Source organism: Trichosurus vulpecula, chromosome 4, assembly GCF_011100635.1.
Source record: "Trichosurus vulpecula isolate mTriVul1 chromosome 4, mTriVul1.pri, whole genome shotgun sequence".
NCBI classification, from domain to species: Eukaryota; Metazoa; Chordata; class Mammalia; order Diprotodontia; family Phalangeridae; genus Trichosurus; species Trichosurus vulpecula.
In genome coordinates this window covers 193,256,580-193,283,133 of record NC_050576.1, presented here as the reverse complement: position 1 = coordinate 193,283,133, position 26,554 = coordinate 193,256,580, and the positions used below count along the sequence as shown (strand labels likewise).

The window sequence follows — 26,554 nt, the reverse complement described above, 5'->3', positions numbered from 1 at the left end:
ATGGTCCTGGTGCTTAACACAGAGCTTGGTACACAGTAAATATATTATAAATGATTTTCAATTGATTGATTAATGCATTAAGCAGGATTTTTGTTATTTTTAAAGAACAGAAGTTTTAATTAGTCTGTTAAGAACTCATAAATTATTATAATCTATTTTCATAAAGTCTTGAAAATAACAAAAAGTTAGAGAATTATAATTACAGTGAATACACTAGATATAGATTGTGGAATTCTTATATTTTTGAAAATGGAGCAGATGTGATACTAATTATTCGTAGCTAGTTTCTTTTTCAATATTCTTCTACAGTGTACAGCCTCAGTAAAGGCTTCAAATTCTTTATTCACTAGCATGAAACTAGAGATTGGTTTTCCATTCCTTTTCAGGAGTCATTTTGCTTGATAGTTTTCCATCTTTTTCTAATTTATTCAAGTGAAAGAAGAGGTTATGTTGAGCTGCTTTATATAAATGCTCAAGCACTGACTGAATTGAACACATCAATCTAAAAAATTATAGTGACTCACTGGCATTGGGATCACAGTGGAGACATATCAGACATATGTAATAGTATCAATATGGGCACTGGATATTGCATTTAAAAGCTTCCACACAATTCCTTCAAGGGAGAAGTTATAAGAAATAAAGGCAAAAATATGTTTATCTGAATGGTGGAGATATGATTAATACAGAAGGAGCCACTCTCAGAATTCTATACACACTTAGACACACTGATGATCATATGGTTCTACTTTTAGAAGAAAATGCTCTCTTTTCTGGAGATTGTATTCCAGGAGAAAAACAGCAATATTCGAAGATCTTTATGATTACATGAATTCCTCAGAAAAGCTATTAAAGATTAAAGCTGGGGGCAGGGCAGAGCCAAGACAGCAGCTAGAAAGCAGGGACTCGCTTAAGCTTTCCCCCAAATCCCTCCAAACACTTGTAAAAAATGACTCTGAGCATATTCTACAGCTACAGAACCCATGGAATAACAGAGGGAAACAAGTCTCCAGCCCAAAACAGCCTGGATGGTTGCTGGCAAGGGTCTATCACACCATGTTGGGAGCGGAGTGCAGCCCAACGTGGGCTGCGCCAGGACAGACCAGACCAGGAGTAGGACTGAGCAGGCCTTAGGGCCCTGAATCACTGAACTATGGCAGTTACCAGACTTCTCAATCCACAAATGCCAAAGAACAAGGAGCAGGTCAGTGGGAAAACTGCTGGATCTGGATGAGAGAAGGGCATGATCTGGCCCGAGCCCTGGGGGAGGGGAGGGGCAGCAGAGGTGGCACAGCGGTAGCAGCAGGAAGCCCCTGTGACTGCTTGCAGAGCTCCAGCAGAAGCTGCTTCTGGAGTCCCTGGCCCACATGGTGGGAGGAATCAAGTGGTGGATCAGAACAGGAGTGCAGGGCTTGCTTTGCAGGCACAGAGGCAAGATTCCCTTGCTTTGCCCTGCTTAGATCTCAGTCACAGTGCTGGTTGGTGGTTCTTGGGGGAGGAGGAGCGCTGGTGTGACAGAGCTTGTGGTGACTGTGGAGTAGAAGTAGCTCTGAAAACAGCAATGCAAGGCCCCTAAAGCTTGGGACAAAGTACTCTCCACTCTAAAGGCAGTCATACCCTGACAAAAACCTCAAGGGTCAAGCTGGGAACATGAGAAGACATTATAAAAGGACTCATACTCAGACTACAGAATCTTTTTTTGGTGACAAAGAAGACCAAAACATACAGCTAGAAGAAGTCAACAAAGTCAAAAAGCCTACATCAAAAACCTCCAAGAAAAATATGAATTGGTCTCAGGCCATGGAAGAGCTCAAAAAGAATTTGGAAAAGCAAGTTAGAGAAGTAGAGGAAAAATTGGGAAGAGAAGTGAGAGTGATGCAAAAAAACATGAAAAACAAGTGAATGACTTGCTAAAGGAGACCCAAAAAATACTGAAGAAAATAACACCTTATCAATAAACTAACCCAAATGGCAAAAGAGCTCCAAAAAGCCAATGAGGAGAAGAATGTCTTAAAAGGCAGAATTAGCCAAATGGAAAAGGAGGTCCAAAAGACCACTGAAGAAAATACTACCTTAAAAATTAGAATGGAGCAAGTGGAAGTTAGTGACTTGATGAGAAATCAAGAAATTATAAAACAGGCAAAAGAATGAAAAAAATGGAGGACAATGTGAAATATCTCATTGGAAAAACCACTGACCTGGAGAATAGATCCAAGAGAGCTAATTTAAAAATTATTGGACTACCTGAAAGCCATGATCAAAAAAAGAGCCTAGATATCATCTTTCAAGAAATTATCAAGAAAAACTGCCCTGCTATTCTAGAACCAGAGGGTAAAATAGAAATTGAAAGAATCCACTGATTGCTTCTTGAAAAAGATCCCAAAAAGAAAACTCCTAGGAATATTGTAGCTAAATTTCAGAGTTCCCAGGTGAAGGAGCAAATATTGCAAGCAGCCAGAAAGAAACAATTCAAGTATTGTGGAAGCACAATCAGGATAACACAAGATCTACCAGCTTCTACATTAAGGGATCAAAGGGCCTGGAATATGACATTCTGGAGGTCAAAGGATCTAGGACTAAAAGCAAGAATCACCTACCCGGCAAAACTGAGTATCATGCTCCAAGGCCAAATATGGACTTTCAATAAAATAGAGGACTTTCAAGCTTTCTTGATGAAAAGACCGGAGCTGAATAGAAAATTTGACTTTCCAATACGAGAATCAGGAGAAGCATGAAAAGGTAAACAGGAAAGAGAAATAATAAGGGACTGACTAAAGTTGAACTGTTTTGTTTACATTCCTACATGGAAAAATGATATTTGTAACTCATAGGACCTTTCTCAGTATTAGGGTAGTTGAAGGGAATACACACATATATAGACAGAGGGAACAGGGTGAATTGAATATGAAGGATGCTATCTAAAAAATATAATAAAATTAAAGGGTGAGAGAGGAATATATTGGGAGGAGAAAGGGAGAGATAGAATGGGGTAAATTATCTCACATAAAAGTGGCAAGAAAAAGCAGTTCTATTGGAAGGGAAGAGGGGGCAGGTGAAAGGGAATGAATAAATCTTGCTCTCATCGGATTTGACTTGAGGAGGGAATAGCTTACACACTCAAATGGGTATCTCACCCTACAGGAAAGTAGGGGGGAAGGGGATAAGAGAGGGGGGATGATAGAAGGGAGGGCAGAGGTAATCAATAGCAAACACTTTTGAAAAGGGACAGGGTCAAGGGAGAAAACTGAATAAAGGAGGACAGGATAGGATGGAAGGAAATATAGTCAGTCTTTCACAACATGACTATTATGGAAGTATTTTGCATAATGATACATGTGTGGCCTATGTTGAACTGCTTGTCTTCTCAAGGAGAGTGGGTGGAGAGAGAAGAAGGGAGAGAATTTGGAACTCAAAGTTCTAAAAACAAATGCTCAGAAAAAGAGTTGTTTTTACATGCAACTGAGAAATAAGATATATAGACAATAGGGTATAGAAATCTATCTAGCCCTACAAGAAGTAAGGGGGAAGGGGATAAGGTGGGGTGGGTTGACAGAAGGGAGGGTAGACTGGGGAAAGGAGCGATCAGAATATATGCCATCTTCGAGTGGGGGGGGGGAGGGAAGAAATGGGGAGAAAATTTGTAACTCAAAATCTTGTGGAAATCAATGTTGAAAATTAAAATATTAAATAATTAAAATATGGAAGTAAAAAAAATAAAGATTAAAGCTGATTTGACATACCCAGGACATGGTCCAGTTATCAATCACTATGAAGCTGAAATCTGAGGATACGTTTCTCACAGAAATGCACAGGAGCGTAAAATCCTTATTTTTTCATGATAATGTTGGGAAGTTATTTACTGAAATGGAACTTATAAAGTTTATTTATAAGATATATTTATATTCTATTATCTGCACTTTTTTTTAATAGTACCTACCTCCCAGGGTTGTTGTGAGGATAAAATTTGATATTTGTAAAGTGCTTTGTAAAACCTTAAAGCCCTACATAAATTATATATACATATATGTATATGAACATGTATGTGTGTGTGTGTATAAGTGTTCTGAAAGGACGCTCTTCTCTCAATCAGAATGCTAGCACTGCATCATCATACAACTTCCTTCCAAATGCTCAAGTAAACATACCTTTCTAGGATTCCCTGTACTCTTGTGTTTGAATATCAAAGTTCACAGTCAGCTCTGGTCTTTTCATTAGAAATAGTTAAAAATCTTCAGTTCCATTAGAATTACATTTCTTTCCTTAAAGGATTATACTCAATTTTGCAAAGTAATTACTCTTAGTTGTACATCTGTCTCTTACTTTTTGGAATATTATATTCCCAAATATCTTCTCATTTATAATGGAAGATATCAGGTCTTCTGTGATCCTGATTATTGTTCAGTACTGAAACTACTTTATTCTGGAAGCTTGAAGTCTTTGACACAGGAGCTTTGAATTTGGCTATGACATTCCTGGGAATTTTCTTTTATTTTTAATTTAAATTTATTTATTTAACATATTTAGTTTTCAGCATTGATTTTCACGAGAGCTTGAATTACAAATTTTCTCCCCATTTCTACCCTCCCCCCCCACTATTATCTCCACTTTTAAACCTAAATAGGGAACATGAACAAAATCAAGTTACAGCTTTGCTGAGGACATAAAAATTGTCTGAAGATTCATTGGTAGGCATTGCTGCCAATCATATTTATGAACACGCAGAAATATTTTAATAACTTGTTTATCACATGTTCAGGGCATAAATCCATGGTATACATAAACCAATGGGCCCTGAAACTCAGTTTGAGAAATATTACATAGGCATTAGTTATGGCCAGGATGAATACAACAGAATTTTACAGCCAGCAGGAGGGGAGGTAAAGATTTACACATCAAAGAACAGATAGCAGAAAGGAAAGCTCATATCAAGTAAAATTATAAACTGGTCAGCAAACACTAGGGATAAAGGAATCTGCAGACTAACCATTAGCACTGGAGCTATACCTTGTTACTTGACATGCTCATCTTAAATAAACAGAGGTGATAAAGCTGAGCCTGAAACTAGTTAATCACTGGAGCTTAAGTTTTATGTCAGTTAAATTTGGCATGCTCTAACTAGTGATGTGCCTTGCTGTAATGAAAGTAAATGAAAGCAATACAGACAAACCAGAAAAAAATCTCTTATCATACTAGTCAAACAGTGATTTTCAGAGCAGACTGGCATCTTTTTAATACCTCATCTCCAATTACTCTAAGAGACAACTTAGGGAAGTGCCTCCCAGGGAAGTATATGGTTTCAAAGGGATTAGATCCTTTGAAATATGTGAATGAGTTACATTTATTTACAAATCCACCCTAGGCTAATCTTTAATAATTTGAAAACTGAAAAATATCTGGCAATAATATTTTTAAATGCACATTGAATAATAATAGCTCACATTTATATAGCCCCCTAAGGTTTAAAAAAAATTGGTCAAAATAACCTTGTGAAGTAAGTAATATTTGTCCCATTTTATAGATGAAGTGAATGAGGCTCAGGGAAGTAAATTAAATGACTGCCTAAGTTCATTTCTAAGTGTTGCAGCCAAGTCTCAAACCCCTGTCTTTTAACTCCAAGAACAGTGAATTTACTTTATACCAGTTGTCAATCAATGGCAAAATAGGGGAATAAGGGAAAGGAATAAGCATTTATAGAGAGTCAATTATGTGCTAGACATTGTGCCAAGCCCTGTTACAAATATTATCTCATTTGATTTTTTTTAAATGGGATTTACCTTCAATGAATCCTCCTATCCTACTTTACCCTGCCATCTTTTGCTAAAAATCCTGAAAATGCTGTTGGCCCAGCCACTCTCAACTTATGGTGTCTAGAGTTGTTGGGTTCAAGGAACTAGAGAAGCCAGAAGGCATATCATCCCTAGGAAACTGAGGAAAAAGGGCTAGGATTTGGTCTCTCTGTAGTTATCCCTAGTCATTCACTCACAGAACTTTCCTGCATGCCCATAATGTGCTTAGCACTATGCTAGGTACTGTTAAGGAATATAGGGAAGTATATGACATGATCCCTGCAATCAAGGAATTTACAGTCTTACTAGGGAAACAGAATGTCTACCCATGAAACAGTCATAAGAAAATAGTAGTTAATAAACATAGTGAAATATTAAAGTGGATTCTACAATGAATGCCCATGAAGCAGGGCACTGCAGTCACTGGAATAGTAGTAACAATTTCACCTTGTATAGAATGGTGGTTTTGCCAGTTATATCCAAACCTACCGTAAGAATTCACATCTCCTTCTTCCCAAGAGGTTTTTAAACCAGTTTTTCAGAAGCCTTTCCCAGTACAATTGAATTATATTACCTAAGGGAGAAATATTTCAAGAAATATTCTTTTTTTAAGGAAAAAAGAAATACACAAAATTGTCTTTTTTGGGGGGTTTACCTTTTTAGCAGATGCTATAGAACTTTAAATATAGCTGTACCTTAAAAAAAAAGTCAATAGTTTGTCTAATCTACAAAAAAAATTGCCTTTGACCTTGAGTGATTTGCCCTAGAAATTTTTTTCTACTACATCACCCAAGTAGGACATGCAGTTAGTGTAACTTCATTGCTTAACTAATTTCTATTACCAGAAGCATTACTGAACCTAAGTTGTTAAATCTTACATTAACAAACAAGTACAGTTATCCCTTGTACATTGTTACTTTCCCCATCATGGTTTTGATATATTAAATGGGAATTTTGGAGGAGTTTTGCAGAAGCCACAAACAACACTTGAAGTCCAGCAGATGACACGGAGAAAGTTTAGAAACTCAGAAATGCGTAAAATATATGTATAGTATTGTATAATATTGACCCAAATTATACAATAAGGTACTATAAACACCCCATAAAAGAAAAAAAATTGAGACTTCTTCTCTGGTAAGAAGGGAGGACCAAAACATTTTAAAAGGCTTTTCCAGATCATGGAGGCTCTGTGCCCCTAACCCCTGTGATATGGAAGGGATAGCTGTACAGGCATCCCTTTATTTGAAGTACTTTTCTACAGAGAGATCTGATTAATAAACTGGTTAATTTTATATAATCTTAATCTTAGACCTTAAAGAATATTCAGGCTAAAAAAGAACTTACAGTACTTTTGTAACATCTCATGTTGGCAAAGTACTACTGAGAGAGAAGCAAATGAAGTTTGGGAAGCCCCAGGCGTGAGTAAAAGTACTGTCCAAAGAAATGGCTGACAGGAGAGAGATATTGATCTGAGTAGAATACTGAAAAAAACAAAAACCAAAAACTAAAACAAAACCCTGCTAAATGGGAAATATAAATCTTACTAAGCAGAGCGCTCATGATATTGCCCATACCCCTTCTGAACACGAAGTTTTGATTCTATGATGTTGTTTTCCATAGAATCTTTCTCCAATTTTATGATGGGATTTAATCATAAAATAGATTTAGCTTTAAAAATTTTTAATTGTCAATTTTTGACAGTCATATGCTATTCAATAAAAAAATAGGATAACTATAAGAAACCATGGTCATTGTCATCATCAACAACAACAAGCATTTATTAATCAATTATTCTCTGCCAAGCACTGTATAAAGCACTGGGGATGCAAAGAAGGTCAAAAAATAGTCCCTGCTGTCAAGGAGCTCACATTTTAATGGGGGAGACAATAAGCAGCACATATGTACGTACAAGGCATATGTAAGGTAAATTAGAATTCATCACAGAGGGAATGCACTAGTATTAGGGGAACTGGGAAAGGCCTCTTGCAGAATGGGAGATCTGAGCTGAGTCTTGAAGGAAGCCGGAAGACAAAAAGGAGGAATGAGAGTTTTCCAGGCATAGGGGAACAGCTATTGAAAAGGCACTAAGTTGGGAGATGGTGAAGGGCAGTGGCACTGAATGATAAGAGTATATGGAGGGGAGTAAAGCGAAAGAAGACTGGAAAGGTAAGGAGAGGCCAGTTTGTGAAGGTTTTAAAAGCCAAACAGAGCACTTTATATTTGATCCTGGAAGTAATAGGGAGCCACTGGAACTCAATAAGTAGGAGAGTGATGTGGTTAGACCTGTACTTTGGAAGCTTAGTGGAGGATAGGCTGCCTTGGGGAAAGACTTGAGGAAGGGAGATAAAGTATAAGGCTATTGTAGTAGTCTAGGCATGAGAGGATAAGAGCCTATACCAGCTGTGTCCATGGAGAAAAAAGAACATGAGATGTTACAAAGGTAGAATCAACAGGACTTGGCAGTTAATTGGATATGTGGGGTGAGTGACAGTGAGGGGTTGAGGATGACACCAAGGTAACAAGGATGTTGGTAGCACTGACAGTGATAAAGAAGTCTGGAAGGGGGAAGGTTTGAAGGGAAAGATGATGACTTTTCTTGGACATGCTGAGATTAAGATATCTATGGGATATCCAGTTAGATATGTCCAATAGGCAATTAATGATTTGAGACTGGAGATCAGGAGACAGATTAGGGCAGCATCAATAGATTCCAGCATCATCTGCATAAGGGATGATTGAATCCATGGGTGCTGATGAGATCACCAAGCAAGACTGTATAGAGTTAGAACCATGGCCAAAATAGTGATAATTACATATGAAAATATGAGAGTAGTTCTATATTATATGTCAACAGTAATGCCCTTCTAAGCCTACAGAGTACTCAGTCATTCCCTCTCTTCAAAGAGAAAAGAAGAGTCATGGAAACCACAATTCTTAATGTGGTATATTCAAAAGCATGGAAAGTTTTTCCGATGGAATGGGAAAGTAGAAGAAGCTGCCGTAGCCAAACTAGCCAAATCCAGATTCACCTGGATCCCAATGATTTCAGACAGGACTTTCAGCAATTTCTATGAGTGCCATACCTATTAAGACCCATCTCAACAAATTATTCCAGGGTCCTGCCTTCATGGGACTTTGCTCAAGTTAGCTGGGCTGGAATTGGTAATCAGACCCTAATAACACTCTAGCACTGGAATGAAAAAATATATATGAGCATTATGTAAAATATGTAATTTATAAAATATACAATACTATAACACAGTATGTTCAGAACAGGAACAAAGGTTTTTTTGGTTAAGGCTAGAAAACAAACCTCTAAAGGATTTGACATTACCAAAAAAACAAAAACCCCACAAAAGCCAGCTCTCTGCCACAGAAAATAGAATTTACATGAATTTTAAAAATCATATCAAATTTTATTTATATTTATTTATTTATAAAGCCATATCAATTTTGTGTTTCTATTTTATTTATAAAATTATAACAACTTTATATTTTACTTATATTTATAAAATTTACACAGATTTATAAACATAACTTACTTATAAACTTTATATAAGTTTTTTAATTTTATAAATTATATATGTTACACATATAATTTATAAAACTATTCTCATGATGTGCTACCACTCATTGTTAAACTTTCATATCCCCAATTTTGGCTCCAAATATTTTCAGCGTACACATACAGGTTTAGGTAATTTGTTTACTGCGCAGAAATGATAAATGATAAGAAAATTATATTCACGAGTTTTTTTAGGTGAAGGTACAACATAAATGAAAATGTATGAAGCTAAATTATTCTGTACACAGTAAATATTCAAAAGTTGGTGGCTTACAGAACACTGAACCAGAGATATATTTCCTTCACTTTCAAGTAGCGGAATTAACTAGCAAATAAGAACCACAAAATATGACAAGGATGAGTGGCCGATGGCACATGATGCTGAGTCATACCTGAGGCAAATAATTGTCTGTTGTATCCTACCAGCCCTAATAAATGAACCTCTATTTTTTTCTGACTCTCATTTCTTTTCCTCCCTTGCCTTCCACCTCCACCCCCATAGATTCTCATCCCCAACTCCTCAGTCTTGAACTTAGTGAAACTGACAGGCACTGCTTAGCCCAGCTAATGTTCCCCCAGCCTAATGAAGCAAGGGATCATTACAATACATATACTGAATCTCTCTTAGAGCAATAAATAAAGTGAGCTGCCCTTCTGAGGCAACAGATAGGAGTTCAATGTTTCCAACCTCCAGTTTAAAATAATACTCTTCCTGGGCCTCTCCTTTGCACTTATCTCATGCTCCCCTATACCATAGTTAGTTGTGTCCATGGAATCACAGAACATGATGCATGGAAAATGTGGCCCGGGGGGAAGTGACTTGTCCCTGGTTACGAAGCAAGATGCAAGAGCAGTTACTTTTGTATTGCTTCCTGCCTGGGCTCCACAGCTATTGCTAAGGTGAGAAATCACTGTGGAGAAGGAGGCCGCCTTCATAGCCACCAGCATCACCAACTGCCACAGAAGAGCAGGTAAATTCAGGAGTCCTAGGAGTGACAGCAGCCTCTAGTCTAGACCCTGTTTGTGATCCATCCTGGGAACCACCACCCCCTTGGAGCCTACAGGCACAGTTATTGAAGACTCCCAAATTGTTCTTGTCACCAAAGTCCTTGGCACTGTTAATTGTTTCACATCAGAAACTGCTATGATTTTATCTGAAATGTTATGTGCTTTCTAGCTTTCTTACAGCTGAAACCTGCTACATAGGATGTCTCTCCCATTAGAATATGACATAAGGGGCCGTCTTCTTTTCTTTCTCTATCTCCAGTGCTTTTGCACATATTAAACACATAATAAATGCTTTTTCATTCATTCATTCTGTTTTTGCAATGGATAGAGGGTGGGACCTGGAATTAGGAAGACTTAAGTTCAAATATGGTTTCAGACTTATTAGCTATGTGACCTTGGGCAAGTCACTTAACTTCTGTCTGCCTAAGGTTCTTCACCTGTACCTGTATAATGGAGGTCATAACAGAACCTATCTCCTAGGGTTGCTATGGTGATCAAGTGAGAGACCATTTGTAAAGTGCTTTGCAAATCTTAAAGCATTATATTAGTAATAACTTGTAAGCTCCATGACAGCAAGTCCTATATAGCAAATCTGTCTTTGTATTCCCAGTATTAAGTGCAATATTTTATGTATAAGAAATGTTTAACAAATGTTTCTTCAGGGGGTCAAGATGGCGGAACAAAAGGAAGTAATGCAGCTAGGCTCACGGCCACAATTCTATAAAACAGATCTATAAAACAAGTGCACCAGCCCAAATTCTGATGGGCGAATCCTGAAGAAGTCATGAGTCCTTTGTTCAGACAAGGTTAGCATAGGTAGATACACAGGGAGGTCTTCAGACATGGAGACATGTTTGAACAGGAGAGGTGGTGCCTGGAGCAGACTAGCACCCACAGAGAAGACTGTACACCCAAGAAAAAGGAAGGCCCAGATCCATACCAGCATGCTGCAGTGGGGACAGGTGTCAACCAGTAGCTTTGTTGTCCATTATTCAATCCTGGGTCATAGATCCAGTGAAGAGTGAGAAGGGAACCTATATGGGCAGCGATATTGCCTTTCCCAGGTAGGGAGGCCTTTGTGCCTAGAAAGGAGAACTAGTCGCAGCAGTGGTATGGCTCGGACTCCAACTTCAGAGAAGGGTCTCACTTCAAGCATCTAGCTTAGCTTGCACAGAATCAGAAAACACAGACCAAAGAGGAGCCTACACTTCTGCCATTTTGAACCAATAGAGTTTTTCCTGCTGGCTAATAGGGACAGAATCTAACAGCACTGAATTCTTAAACAGACCCAAACCCACGTCAGAAACTTGCAGAACAATGGGTGGGAGGGGTGGGATAGCAATCAGACTTTGCCCTAGATCACACACCTTTGGGAGCACTGCTAGCTTGCAAATCCCCAGTCTGTCCCTAAGATCCTGGAATAACACACCACTCAGTACCACAAGGAAGCAGCAATAGGACCAACTCAGATAGTCCCTCCAGAAGTGTGGCATAGCATAACTGTAACATCAAGTCCGAAGTCAGGAAGTAGGCAGAAAGAATGGGCAAACAAAAAATGGGCAAACAAAAAAAGAACTAAATCATAATGAAATATTATGGTGAAGGATGCTCAAAACAGAAATTCAAAAGAAGATAATGACTCCAAAACATTTACAAGCAAAACCTCAGAGTAAAATACAGCATAGGCAAAAACTCAACTAGAATTCCTAGAAGAGATGAAGGAAGAGTTTGTTTTTTTAAAAAAAAAGAATTAAAATGTTTTTATAGATGGAATGAAAGAACTTAAGGATAAAACTGGAAAAGAAAGGATATGGAAGAAGGAATTGAAAAGGGAATCACACAAGAAGTATAAAATTCTACTTAAGCAACAAACTCCCTGAAAATCTAAATGGACCAAATAGAAGCCAACAAATTCATGTGGCAAGAGGAAATTTTTTTTTAAAAGGCTGAAAAAATAAAACAACATGTAAATTATCTCATAGCAAAAACAACTGACCTGAAAAACAGATAAAAGACAAAAATTTAAGGATCATTGTATTATCTGAATACCATGACCAAAGGAAGAGCTTGGCTATACTAGTTCAAGAAATCTTAAAAGAAAACTGCCCAAAGCTCTTAGAACCAGAGGGTAAAATGGACACAGAAATAAGCTGCCAGTCACCTCCTGGAAGAAGTCCTAAAATGAAGACTCCTAGGAACATCATAGCCAAAATCCAGAACTTCCAGTTCAAAGAAAAAATGTTGCAAGAAGCCAGAAAGAAAGAATTCAAGTACCAAGGAGCCACAGTCAGGATCACCCACAATTTAGCAGCCAACACTTAAAGGATGGGAGAGCTTGGAATGCAATACTCCAGAAGGCAAAGGATATGGGCTTACAGCCAAGAAGAACTTACCCAGTAAAACTGGGTATAATATTACATTGTGTGTGTGGCGGGGAGAGAAATGCGCCTTTAATGAAATAGAGGACTTCTAAGTATTCCTGATAAAAAGACCATAGCTGCATAGAAGTTTGAAGTTCAAACACTGGAGTGAAAAGAAACATTAAAAGGTAAACATAAATTAAAAATGATAAAGGACTAAAGGATAAACTGTTCCATTCAAATATGGGGAGATGATATATGTGTCCCCACTGAGCCCTACCATTATTGGAGTTCATAGAGGAAGTCTAATTAGATAAGGTCCAGGAGTGGTTCTATAATATTTTGATCTTAAGAAAAGAATGGAGAGGGGAAGAGGAATTGGGGAGAAGTGGGAGAAAGGTTAGGAAAAATTATCTCACATAATGTGGGTGCAAAAGCCGACAAAGAAGGAAGGACAGGGTGAGCTTCTGACACTTGAACCTCACTCTCCTCTGGGCAAAAGAATAAAGACTACACACACACACACACACACACAGAGTTGGATTCAGAAATACATTTCACTCAAAAGAAAAACAGAAGTGGAAATGAAAGAAGCAGGGGAGGGGGAATTCAAGATAGGACAAATTAAGAGAGGGATTACTCATCAGTAAAACAAACTCTAAGAATATACATAAATATGTATACCTTTCTTTGAGGTGGCAAAGAATGGGAATATGAGGGAGTTTCCATAAATTGGGAAATGGATAAACAGGTTTTGGTATATAAATGTCAAGGTATACTACTGTGAAGTTTTAGGGTAAAGACTAGTTCCAGAGGACTAATATTGAAACATGCTATCCATCTCTTGAGATAGGTCAAAGACTCAGAATGTAGAATGAGTCAAATATGGGGTGGGAGGGACACGGCCAATGGTGGAACTGTGTTTTAATTGACTATACATGTTTATAATGGGTTTTTTTTCTCCTGTTCTCAATGCATGTGGAGTGGGGTGCAAGGAGGATGAGAAAGCAGGCCTTGTCTAATTAAAACTATATATATATATATATGTGTGTGTGTGTGTGTGTGTGTGTGTATACACATGTATGCATATGTATATTGTGTATGCGTGTGTGTGTATGGTATTCAGGAAGGACTAGATCATTTGGTGTGAGGACTTGCTGAACCCTACTCCTGCTTATCCATCTTTTGTGTCCATTTGTCCCCCAATTCTCACCTGTGGCTCCAAGAAGCTGTAGCAAGTGCAGTCACAGCCCTGTAAAACCTCTTGGCACGCAGCTAAAACCAGGCTGAGGGTAGGGACAAGCCTCACACCGATCCAGTGAATTAGGGGGATGTCTACTCAAAGAATGTGAAGACTCCGCCCTGTCCCCCACCTTCTCTCCCAGAAGAATGGACAGATGAGAACAATTTGTTCCAAGGGCCAGGAAGGCAGCTAGAGCAGGCGCTTTGTGGAAGATTTCAGGGTCATCTATTTCATCCTGGCCCATGGCAGGTTCCTCTTGATTTTTGTTCTGCCACTGGACTTTGATGAGTCTTGACAAATTTTTGCAACTCTGCCTTACTTAAATCCAATTAACTTACAAATCAAGGTATCACCCATTGTCCACTATTTTACCCCAACATCATGATGTCATTGGTCCTCTTCGAAAATAAAAAAATGAAAAAAATAGATATATGTGTGTGTGTGTGTGCGTGTGTTTTAATATATATTTTAATTTAAATATATTTTGGTGTTTATATATACGCATGTGTACGTATGTTATACACATATGTGTGTATGTTATGTGTGTGTATATACATGGGTGTGCGTGTACACTTCCTCAATTGAAGTGGTTGTGACTTTCGATCTCAAAGGCACACCCACTCCCTCTTCGGGCACTTTGGCGGAGGTCAAGGTCAGTTATGCAATACATCCCCGGAGGTAGCCAGGGACCTGCGGAGGGAGGAGGGCGCTCCCAGCCCTCCAAAGGCGGCCAAGCCCGTTCCTGCCTTCCTAGTCCTCGCCCCAACAGGGCAGGAGGAGGGACTATCAGCCGCACTAGGATCATTCTCTCTGGGCCGCTGGTCCCTGCCTGTCCCTTCCTCTGCCTGCTGAGGCGGCCGAAACGGGGGAACCGAGCAGCCCAACCCGTCCCAACCCCAGAATGGAACCTCGACACTCAAGTGGTTCACCTCAACCTACCCCCTATGACTCTGAGCTCCCTGTTCAATTCCACACCGCAAAGAACCGGCGACTAGCGCAGAGGCGGGACCAACACTCAACCAATCGCCCTCCTCCTTCAGGAGCTTTGGACACCAATAAACTCGTAGCATCCTGAATGACGGAGAAATAGGCCAATGAATACGAAAGAACCGGATCAAGGCTGGCCCGGCCCCTTGCAACCAAGGCTACAGAAGGAAGCTCTGGGAATGCCTGCTCCTTCTTCCAATCATAGCCCTACATGTTGCGGTCCATGGGCACCTGCCTAACCCCGCCCATGACCATACCAAGACCCAATCAGAACGCGGGAAGGCGTTCTGGCGAGTTCAGCCAGTCAATGCGAGTGAGCTTTTCTGATCAGATCAGGATAGGGGTAGGAAAGGATGCAGAAGAATCTCCCAGGGGCAATTTAAGAAAAATTGTTGCTTCTGGTCTAAGGAGGGAAGCAAGAGAGGATGGAGGACGGGAAATCTTTATTAAATACTTACTATATGCCAGACACGCTGCTAAGGACTGCACCTGCTCTCTAGGAGCTTACATTCTAAAGGGGGAAGATAGCGTACAGAAGAGATGAGCCTCACAAGGGAATATTCCAAGTTGAGAAGACCACAACAGTAGTGGAATGTTCCAGGGCAGCTTTCCTGGTGTATGGAGACTTCCAGTAGAAGCTGTAGGCAATGTCACCATTCTTAGTTTCTTCCTCTACTTCTCGATTTCCCCCTTTTTCTTTAAGGTTCTGGTATGAGAGGAATGTCTAGCAATCGATAACCCCATGGTCTATAGTCCAGGGCCCCTCCAGGACATTTCCAAATTCTCTATGCTGCTTGCTACCTTTCCTGCACTGATGGCATTTCTGATTGGTGGAGCCCACTTCCTATCAGGGTCTACCGTCCTTCCCACCCCCACCTGAGCCTCTAGCTGGCTATAACCAGGTGAGGGAAAAACCAGCTAAACATGTTTCTCCCCCTAGATTCCTCCGTTTGTTTTTCATGTCTTAACCATGGAGCTCTGATTAATGTGGGCAAAAAATTTAAAAGTTTGTAATTTAAGTTTTAAAAGGATGCATCATCTCAAATCACCAGCCCTTCAACTACACTGCCAGTTAGTTCTTCATGAGGAAGTATAGTTGGAAACATTCTTTTTTGGTTAAGACAATAAGGCAGCTGTTGAGTATTTTAGAAGAAGAGGAAGGGCTTGATTAAAAGGAAATCTTTGCAATGTGTGTATTTTTATGTAACCCCAATCCCAAAAGCCATTGGTGCTGGAATCTTTCCTAACTGGTGGAGATCAACATCCTGTGATTTTGGCGAGGCAGGAGAGATCAGGAGAGAGGAGAGCTCTTCCACCTTTTTTGAGCTTTCTTCAAGTTGATGAATCTCTTCAGACTTTGGGCTTCCAGATTCAAGAGAAGATGGAAGATGTCAACTCCACTTTAGGTTGCTAAATAAAAAGACTGCAAAGAAGCTGACACGAGAGAAGCTGACAGTCTCCATTATGTGCCCATCCCCAGCTAGCTACACTAGAGACCTCAGGGAATTTCCCCTTGGGTGAGATCTGGGACTCTCTTTGGTTGAGCTATTACTTTGTTCCCAATGGGAGAGCTCCTTTTCTCTGTATTGTCTGGTATATAGTCTCTTGTGTATACTTTCTCTAATTTCTGTTTTGCTATGATTTGGATAAATGGGTTTCTATGATAATTGCTATGTGTGTTTATTGTGGAACTGGTATCTGATGGGAAAGGAGTCAATCTTTGGATAAAAGCTTGGATTGAACTTGAAAATCATATGCCCCAGACAAGTAATATTTAAGTGAGCAGATAGATATAATACTAGCTAGCCGAATACCCCTGCTCTGAGGAAAGTAGAGCAGCTGCCTCTGGCCCCAACTTCCTTCCTCCACTCTTGGCAAGATTTAATATCTCCCATGAGGAAGGGTTGCAGGGAAAAGAGGCCAGAGATCATCTATTCTGTCTTCCTTCAAGCCACATGATGACACCTTCTCGGTACATGTGGGGGACAGCCCTCACAATATGTGGGGCCTCACTGATTTTAGTATAGTTTAATTGTTAATTTTTTAAATTAAATTTACATTTTAGTTTCTTTAGTTTGAGTTATAAAAATACTGCCCTTTACGATTGAGGATTCAATAAATGTCCAACTTTAACATAAAATAAGATTCCCTGGGCATGCAACCAAATGCAATGTGGACACACTTATGCCACTGTTTTTGTTCCTCAGAGATCCTTACCCAGGCTCTCATTGTAACCTTCTGATCAGTTTCTTTGCTTCCATTCTGTCTACTCCCCAGTCCATCCTCCATATAGCAGACAAATTAGTGTTCCTAAGACATATCTAACAACAAACCCCTCCTCAAAAATCTCGAGGGGCTCTGTATTGCCTTTAGGATAAAATACAAATGCTTTCAGCCTAGCCTCTAAAGCCACCTACAATCTGGGAGAAGAAGCAGCCAGAAATTGGTCCAGGAACTCTCTTCTCAGGCTTACCTATCCAAAAACAGGACATTCTCCATGTGCTTCTCCTGCAAGTTCAACTCTTATCGTCTTCAAATGGCCTTTCTATCCCTTCTTAGGGAAAGAAACACAAAGCAGAAGAGGCAGCTATGGATTTGAGGTCCAGTCGTAGGTTCATCTAGGAAAGCACATGTTCTCACTGGCATGTATGTGTACCTGTGTACCTGATGTAGCTGCTAGAAAGAATGAAGGAAAGGGAATCTCCTCCATCAGGAAGTCCACGGAGAGCTGGTGTAGTCCCACACTGTGTGTGTGTGTGTGCGTGTGTGTGTGTGTGTGTGTGTGTGTGTGTGTGTGTGAGAGAGAGAGAGAGAGAGACAGAGAGAGAGAGACAGAAACAGAGAGAGAAAAAGAGACAGAGACAGACAGAGAGACGGAGACAGACAGAGAGACGGAGACAGACAGACAGACAGACTTTGGGTGAGTAGCTCTTCCTGGCTCAGTTGTCCAATTTTTCTATCACGTATAGAGCCAATTCTGGCAGATTCCAGACAGGCATTCCATTCATAAAATCTTCCCCACAAACTAGAGGTTGAAAGGAAGTTTGGAAGGAGACTAGGTATTGTGATTATGATTTTAGAGTTCTTTCCATTATGCTATACTAAGAAAGATGAGTTTTGCAGTGGTATGAGAAATGAGAGATGACATAATCCATGAAGATGATAGTGAAGGTCTTTACTATGGGGTGGCAGTGGGAGGTAATAGGACTTACTGATTAGATATTAGAAGAAAGGGAAGAGTCAAAGATTATACCAAGGTACCCAATAGGAGAGTCCTGGTGAGCCACTAACAGAAATAGTGAAGTGAGGATAGTAGATTGAGGGGGAACTATAATAAGATCCCCATTTTTATAGACATCTAGTTCCTAATTAGCACGAATAAGGAATCGTCTGAAGCAGTCCCATGTATGTGAATTCACATTATTCAAAGTTATATTATGTAAAATATGGTAATTGATTCCAACCCAATATTCATAACTGGGAAATAGCTGTATTATGTTTGAGATACAGCAGCAGCGCATCGTGTGGGGCTCAGAAGAGGGCCGGGTGATGATTTCTTAGGCTTTTGTCAGCTGGTAAAAGGAAGTCTGCATCCCAGAAATCTGGCTGTGCAAAGTCATTAAAATACCTTCCACAGTACATTATGATTTCAGGCATATCTAATTAATGACAAGGGCTTCATTTTTACTCATACACAGAACTCCTTTGATCCAGTAATTTCCCTTTAGATCTTGATAATGTCTCATGCTTGTTCTTAGGCTCACTTTAAACAGCAGCATAGCTTTCTCATTGTTGTGTGTGGGCAGCTTCTGCTGCTGTATTAAAAATGTAATGTCTTTTCTTTAGTACCGTGGTCAGGGAGGAAGAAATGTAGAACCATAAAATCTTAATAGGGACTGGGAGGAACCAGAGAGATCATTTACTATAGTCCCTTCCCTTTCCCTTCCATTCAAAATATCATCTGCCTACAGGCACAGTACTAGGCGCTTGAGATGAGAATACAAAAAAAAAAAGCCATCCCTGACCTCAAGGAACTTACATTCTACTGGGGAAGAAACTAAGATGTACACATATAAGGAAATACAAATTTAAAAAATAGGCATAGCTATTTGTTTTTGCATGAATATTTATATTATCATATATGTATAGCATATATAATATGTATGTGTGTATGTGTATGTGTATATTACACATACACACACATATATAATTGTGGTTCAGTGGATAAAATGTTGGACTTGGAGTCAGGAAGTCCAGAGTTCAAATTTGATCTCAGATACTTATGAGCTATATGGACCCTGGGCAAATTATTTAGCCTCTTTTTGACTCAGTTTCCTCATCTGTAAAATGAAGATTGATAGTACCTACCTCCCAGGGCTGTTGTGGAAATAAAATGAGATCATGTTCATAAAGTCCTTTCCAAACTTTAAAGTGCTGTATTATTATTATAGAGTGTTAGTTACTATTATTAACATTATTATCTATATCTGTACTTATGGACAATTTACATCTGATCTGACTGTATTTCATACTTAGCTAATTAAGCATATGTTGTTTTATAGATAAGAAAAATAGGGGGTAGAGAGATGAAATGCCCCGCTTCAGGTAATACAAAAAGCAAGGGACAGGCCCTTCTCAATGACTTTCTTAGGTCATTTTATTTTGAATATTAAGAGTGAGGTAGACTAGACACAAACTAGATGTAGAGAAAACTGTATAATCTGGAGGAAGAAGCTCAGGCTGAAGCAGGAAAAACAAGAAGCAAGGGTCCAAACAGCTCAACTGCGCTAAGCTACAAAGATGAGGGGAATAGAGATGCAGAATGCCAGCCCCGGCCACACCTGGCTGTAGCCTCCAGAGATATCAATCTTTTTCTTGACTATACCAGTCCTCCCACCTGTTCCAGAACTCTCATCTCTACCTTAGGATAATATAAGACTCTTACCACCATTTCAATCCTTCCTGGAAAAGGACATTCTACTTTTTTTTTTCAGGTTTCAAAGTGCTTTTTTAAAAAAGAAAAATTGTTATCAATATCTTCTGTTTCTTACATTATCATAATTATCCTAAGTATTCCTCTTTCTCTCCCTCCCAGAGAGCCATTCCATAGGACACAATATTTTTTGGAGAGGAAAAAAAAATCAGCAAACTGATCTATGCATTGAGAAATTTTGAAAACACATGCAATGTGTAACACCCATGGACCTCCAATGGACATTCTACTTTTAATGCAAAGTCTACTTACCTGAAATCAATTTGCTTACATTTATGTGCCATGCACATTCAGGACTGATTGTTTTCTTTGTAGGTGAGTCTAGTATTTATGCAATAAATCATCTTTCCTCTTTTCGGTTAAAAATTTAATTCAATTAAACATTTATTAAGCACCTACTATGTACAAAAACACTTTGCTAGGTGCTGAGGATAAAAGGGGAAAAACTGAAATAGCCCTAGTCTTCAAAGACCTTATATTCCACTGAGTTCACACACATTTGTAGGCTCATCATCAGAAGGTCAGTGATTAGGAAATGAACTTTTTCCGGCCACAGTAACTCATTAAACAGCGTATGAGAGTTGGATCATTGGTGCTAGAAGGGTCGTTGAAGATCATCTAGTCCAATATCCTCGTTTTACAGATGAGGAAACTGTGGCCTAGAGAAGGGAAATGATTTGCCCATTATGACATAGCAAGTAAATGACAAAGCCAGTATTGAAACCCAAGTCTACCAATTCTAGAACCAAAGTTCCTTCCAAGCGATCAATCAGTGTCTATAAAGGGCCTACTATGTGTCAGGTACCAGGATACAAGTATAAACAATGAAACAATCCCTATATAAAATGAGCTCACAACCTAATGGAAGAGACACATATAGCATAAATATAAACTATTTTTACGTAGTCACCTCATTAGATTGTAAACACCACTGTCTTTTGCCTCTTTTTATATCCCGGATTTTTAGTACAGCGTCTGGCATATAATAGGCATCTAATAAATGTTTGTTGCTTGATTGATTGAGAGAATTTAAATAGGGAGGTTAAGATGCGGGGAGTTTGTCGTATGCCTCAGGGAAGAAATGCAATCATGGATCTTTTGAAGTACTGATAGATAAGCATAATATATAGTAATTATCAATAATAGTTGACATATATATTTAGAGAGAAAGCTTTGTAATGCATTATGTACGCTATCTCATTTGAGTGCTGTTTACAGCCATCATTGTGCTGGTTTCATTATGCCTCAGATTAATATTCCTCGATGAGATTGGCAACCACTCAAAAAAGGTCAGCCTTGTAATTCACACGGGAAAAACCCGGTGAAATGAAGAAGATATATTGCCTAGATTATGATATAGAGTGGGACTGGCAGCTCACTGAATTAGTGTATCTTGGACGAGCACTGCAGTTGGACGCTGATTCTGAGTGGTAGGATAAGGGTGGCTGGATTGTATTTGGGGAATTGTGTAGCTCTTCCAATAATTCCATTTATTCCCTGGAACAAAGTCCCAGCTTTTAAATAACAATTATCTTGCTGGAAATGCTCTGTAGCTACAATCGTGGAACGCCACGATCGTGGTGGCCTGAAAGGCAATAGAGAGGCATGTGGTGGGAGTTAGGTGGCTGCAGTGTGGCTATCCATGATGACTTCTACAAAAGGACCTAAAAAATAGCATTAAAAAAATGTGTGATTGGGGTGGAAAAGGTAAGTTGGCCATGTAGGAAAATTGAGGGATAACAACAAATGGTCTCCTCCCTCCTCCTAAGTATTGCCATGATATCCACAATGGAAAGAACACTGGCTCTTTGGAATTAAAAAAATCTGGATTCAAAGCCTGTCTTTGACATCTACTTAGCTGTGTTTCCTTGGTAGTCATTACACCTTTCTGGATCTCAGTTTCCTCATTTGTAAAATGTGTATTGCACTAGATGGCCCCTTTAATCTAATGGAATGTCATGGACATGCCAGGTGGATCCTTTGTGAAGGATTTATGAGAGGACATGGACAAGAGTCATACTCAGTGAGAAAGTGTGGATGAATTGCTATCTGCACAGGTGGAGGGACTTCTCAGAGACAAATCATGGATCCGATGAAGGACCAAAATATAACAACCCGGAGAGACAGATGATGTAAATATTCTTATTTCTATTTTACAATGAGGACACTGAGGGTGAATGAGAGCAAAGTAGGTCCTATAATGATGGAAATTCAAATTAATTTAAAAAGTATCTATTAAGCCCCTACTATACCGCAAGGCACTGAGGATACAAAGACAAAGGGAACCAGTCCCTGCCTTAAAGGGGGTAATTAACATTCTACAAAGGGCTTAGTTAAAAACATAAATTGAGGAAAGAGAGATGAGTAGCAACTCTGGAGATGAGGCTCTGAGTAAGGCCAGCACATAGTTGTCTGTAGCCTTTGGGCCAACCTAGTGCCTGGTTCATCACCAGGAAGATGGCCACCAAGGGACAATTTGTTCTTAGCTTCAGCAGCTTTTAAGGGACAGCCACTTAGGTGTGGATGAAGTGAGCACGGGATGAAATCAGGGATCTTTAGAAGTGACAACTGCAGCAAAGAACTCCCCGAGATCAGGGCCTGTTCTGGCCTTTCTTGTAGCCCCAGCACTTTGCCTGGTGCCTGGCACGTGGCAGGCACTTAATGCTTGTTGCTGTGACTTGACTACAGCCGTGACAGAAAGGGCTAGGGACACAGACTACACCTGTGACTTCATTGGTGGAGGACGCTACTACATGAGGAAATTCTGTCTACAAATGCAGGTGGGCACCATCTCTAATTTATAAGCTGAACGTCCCCTGGGTGTTTGTTAGGGCCAGGACTTGGAGCTCTGGTCTTCCTGGCCAGCTCCCTACTCCCTGATAATACCAGGAAAGTTAAACAGGGACTATGGAGGTCAACAGCACAGCGAGTGTGCTGGAGACAATTAAAGGGGCTCTGGCAACAAATCAGGGCTTGATTTGTTGTTTTGATGATTGTCTAGATTTAAGAAAGTGACGAAGAAAATGTTAATAATGCAGACTAAACTTTAAGGTGTATCTTGGATACTTTTTTAAAAAAGAAAGCCGGTTGTTAAACATTTACGAGCATACCCCCACTAGCAATCCAATGCATTACTGCAAATTTTGAGGCAGAAAGCTATCTGGGAGTTATGATTTGGATATCCTTCCATCTCTGCAGTACTCTGTCAAGATGATAGAGGAGTGACATAAAATGGGAGGTACAAGGACCTGCCTGGTATAAAGGGGAGAGATGTTGCCACGGGACACTGCAGGGAGCTTCCAGTCTCGATTCAAAATGGCGACACGAAGCTCCTCCTCCTCCCGCTTCACGGGCTCTCCCGCAGCAGCGCATTTTCCCAGCTGCAGCCAGCGCGGAGGTGGGGGGAGGGAGAGCTGGGAAGTCGCGGCGCTTACCAGAAGCTCTCCACGCTCGGGAGGGGCGCTCGCGTGGCACAGTGAGCGCGCGCCCGAGCTGCGGCGGCGCGCGCTCCCGCTCCTCGGGTCTCGGCGCTGCTGCGGAGGGGAGAGCGCCGGAGGCGACGGGCCAGGGTGCGCGCCCGCGCTTCTGCGGCTCTGCGGCTGCGCGGCGGGGGCGTGCTTAGTAGCGGGCGAAGGTGCAGCTGGGGTGCCGTACTTGTCGGTTAAGATGGCGGGCCGGGTGAGTGAGGGTCCGGGAGCGGGGGAGTCGAGGCGAACTCTGGGCTCCCGGTACCTCCCCCTCTCTGTAAGGCTAGGCGTTCCTGGGGGCAGAGGTCGGGTAGGAACGGAGAGGGGATGGGGAGGAGGTGGCTCCAGGGAAAGCCGGGCGGTGGAGTAGGGAAGGGAGCGTGGGCTGGAGGAGCGATTGTGGGGAGGAAGGGGTTGGAGCCCCTCGGGGGGTACGAGACAGCGGAACCTCTGCTCTACCCCCTCCCCCCACTCTGTGCTCCGTGGTCCAGCAGCCCTCTTCCTTGCACGCCGGGCACTTGGCCGGTGCTGGGCTGCCTGACCAGCCCCTGCTTTCCCCCGTCTAGCCCGCTGAGCTGCCCAGCCCCAGGGCCGGCTCTTCTGCATCCTGCACGGGCCGGTGTGAGCCAGAGTGTGTGTGAGAGTGAGGTGGGGCACGGAGAAAGGCGGCCGGCTCTTGAAAGGGGGTGGTGGTAAAGATAGAATGACTCAGTATTAAAACCGTGGTTATGTGGGGGTGACCTGTCACTGTCATAACTGGGCGGAAAGATGCTCGTACAGAATCTTACTTAACTGGGTTTGGGGGAGGGGTTGTTTTGTTTTATTTTTAATTAATGACAGCTGCTCAGGATGCATTAGTGCAATTCAATGGATCAGGGCTTTTTCTTCTTACTTCCTCCTTTAGTCCATCTCAGAGTAGTATGGGAACGGTTGGGTGAGAATGGGGCTGAGTTATGTGCTGAGTGGCTGTACTGCAGTATGCAGTCTGTTAAAAGAACCCAGAGGGGATGGGCTGCATCTTGTTTAGAGACTGCACCTGCTGCAAACCTGGGTAATATTAACTTCGTCATTAGGGGCTTAAAGATGCTTTTCTGAGTTGCTACTTTTACTAAGATATTTGAATGGATTATATACTAATGACTAGAATGTACCTGTGTGCATATGCATGTTCCTCACCCGATAATTACAGAATCATAGAATCTTCGAATTGGAAGGCTCCGTAGAGGTCACGTAGACTTCCTGTGCTTATGCAGTAATCCCTCTACGATCTATTAGATCCAGGCGCTAGTGAAACACTGCCAATGAAGGGGAAACTCATTAGGCAACAAAGTAGCCTCTGCCATTCATCGTTGATCATTTCAGATTTTGTTAGGAAGTTCTAATTTATATTAATCTGAAAATTAGCAACCTGCGTGGTTGTAGCTTTGACCCCTTTGCCTTACTTCTGTCCTTTGGAGTCTCACAGAACAAATCTTAATCCCTTTTCCACATCATAGTTCGTCAAACATTTATAAGAAAATGACCATGTCTCCTTAAGTTTTTTCTTATAGACCCCAAACATCACCACTTATTTCAAACCTTTCTCATTGACGGGATTCCTAAATATTTCATAAACCTGGTTATTCTTCTGCGTGTCATTTCCATTTTGTCATTGTCCTTCAGGTGTATGGCTGTGATACTGAGCACAAGACCCTGGATGTGGTGTCATCGGTGCAGAGTACAGTGGGATTGTTATCGCCCTTAAACTGGGCATTATATCTTAATACTGCACTCTGTTTTGCATTAGGTATTTTTATGGTTATGTCACATGTTAGCTCACATTGTGTCCCTGCTGAACTAAAACCCTTTGGTCTTTTTTCACATGAACTACTGTTAAGCCAAATTTTTCGAAATCTGAGTTTGTGCGGGATTTTACATTTGATCAAAAAATTTAGCCCTATGGAAGAGACAAAGAAGAAAAAATACATGGTCCCTGTGATCAGTAGTATACCCATTAAATCTGATAAAACGTTAGTTCAGTTCTGTTATTTTTAAATTTTGATTCGGAGGTATGGCATTTTAGCTTCCCTCCCAGTGTTGTCCACAGATTTGTTAAGCACGTCTTTTATTTTTATCTACTTCATTGGTGACAATGTTGCCATTAGTCAGCATTCTTTGAATATGTTGATTTTACGAGCTATGAACCAGCTCACATTTCTTCATTTTATTCTGAGAGATATCATGTGGTTAAGTGGAAAGAGTCCTGGTTACTTGTATGACCTTGGACAAGTCACCTAACCTTTCTGGGCCTCAGTTTCCTCAACTATAAAATGAAGAGGTTAGGTTAGATGACCTCAGGGCCATTACAGGTCTAAATTCATGATCCCATGAAATATTTTACTGAAATTTTAAAAAATCTGTTTATGGTACATTCCTGATTTACTTGTCTAGTAAACAAACCTATTTAAAAAGATGCAAGATTGGTTTGATACTAGTTGTTCTTGAATCTAGTGGACCTGGCCTCTTTGCTGTTCCTTGAACAAAACACCCTATTTCCCAACTCTGATCTGGCTGCCCTCTGCCCCCCAACCCCCCCCCCACCCCGTCCCTTGCCTGGAACACACTTCTTTTATTTTCTCTGGCTTCCTTCAAATCTTAGCTGAAGTCCTATCTTCTGTAAGAAATCTTTCCCAGTCCTCCTCAATCTTAGTGCCTTCCCTCTGAGTATCCTCAGTTTATCCAGTATATGTCTTGTTCATACATAGTTGTTTATGTATGGCCTCCCCCATTAGACTGGGAGCTCCTTGAGAAAATGGACTGCTTTTTGCCTTTTTTTTTTTTAACATCCCCAATGCTTAGTACCCAGTGCCTGGCACATAGTAGGTACTTAATAAATGCTAGCTCACTGACCTCTTCCAGAAACATTTGCTTGATAAGCTATTTGGAATTTTGCTAGGGAATGATGTCTAGGTTCTAGAATCTAATTTTTTTTTTTAAATTGTGGCATTTGCCTGTGTCCAGTCTTGTGGCTTCTCTCTTTCTTTCATGATTTCTCAAAGATTTGTACCTTGCTTAGATTCAGAGGCTTATCCTATGCCCATAATCGTTTTTATCTTTCTACTTTTTTCTTGTGTTGAAACAAACAAGGTTTGTGAGAATAGTATTT

General features: G+C 40.5%; 1 protein-coding gene and 1 pseudogene across 1 annotated transcript in view; both read left to right on the top strand.

Moving 5' to 3' along the window:
• LOC118846980 lies at positions 1–14,957 on the top strand (annotated as a pseudogene).
• An 8,255-nt stretch (positions 14,958–23,212) lies between these two features.
• Positions 23,213–26,554, top strand: part of NSF (N-ethylmaleimide sensitive factor, vesicle fusing ATPase) — a 191,256-nt gene continuing 187,914 nt past the window's right edge. Inside the window, 3 exon segments of the mRNA XM_036755634.1 lie at positions 23,213–23,339; positions 23,423–23,525; positions 23,527–23,620. Coding sequence (XP_036611529.1) covers positions 23,213–23,339; positions 23,423–23,525; positions 23,527–23,620 — 324 coding nt within the window.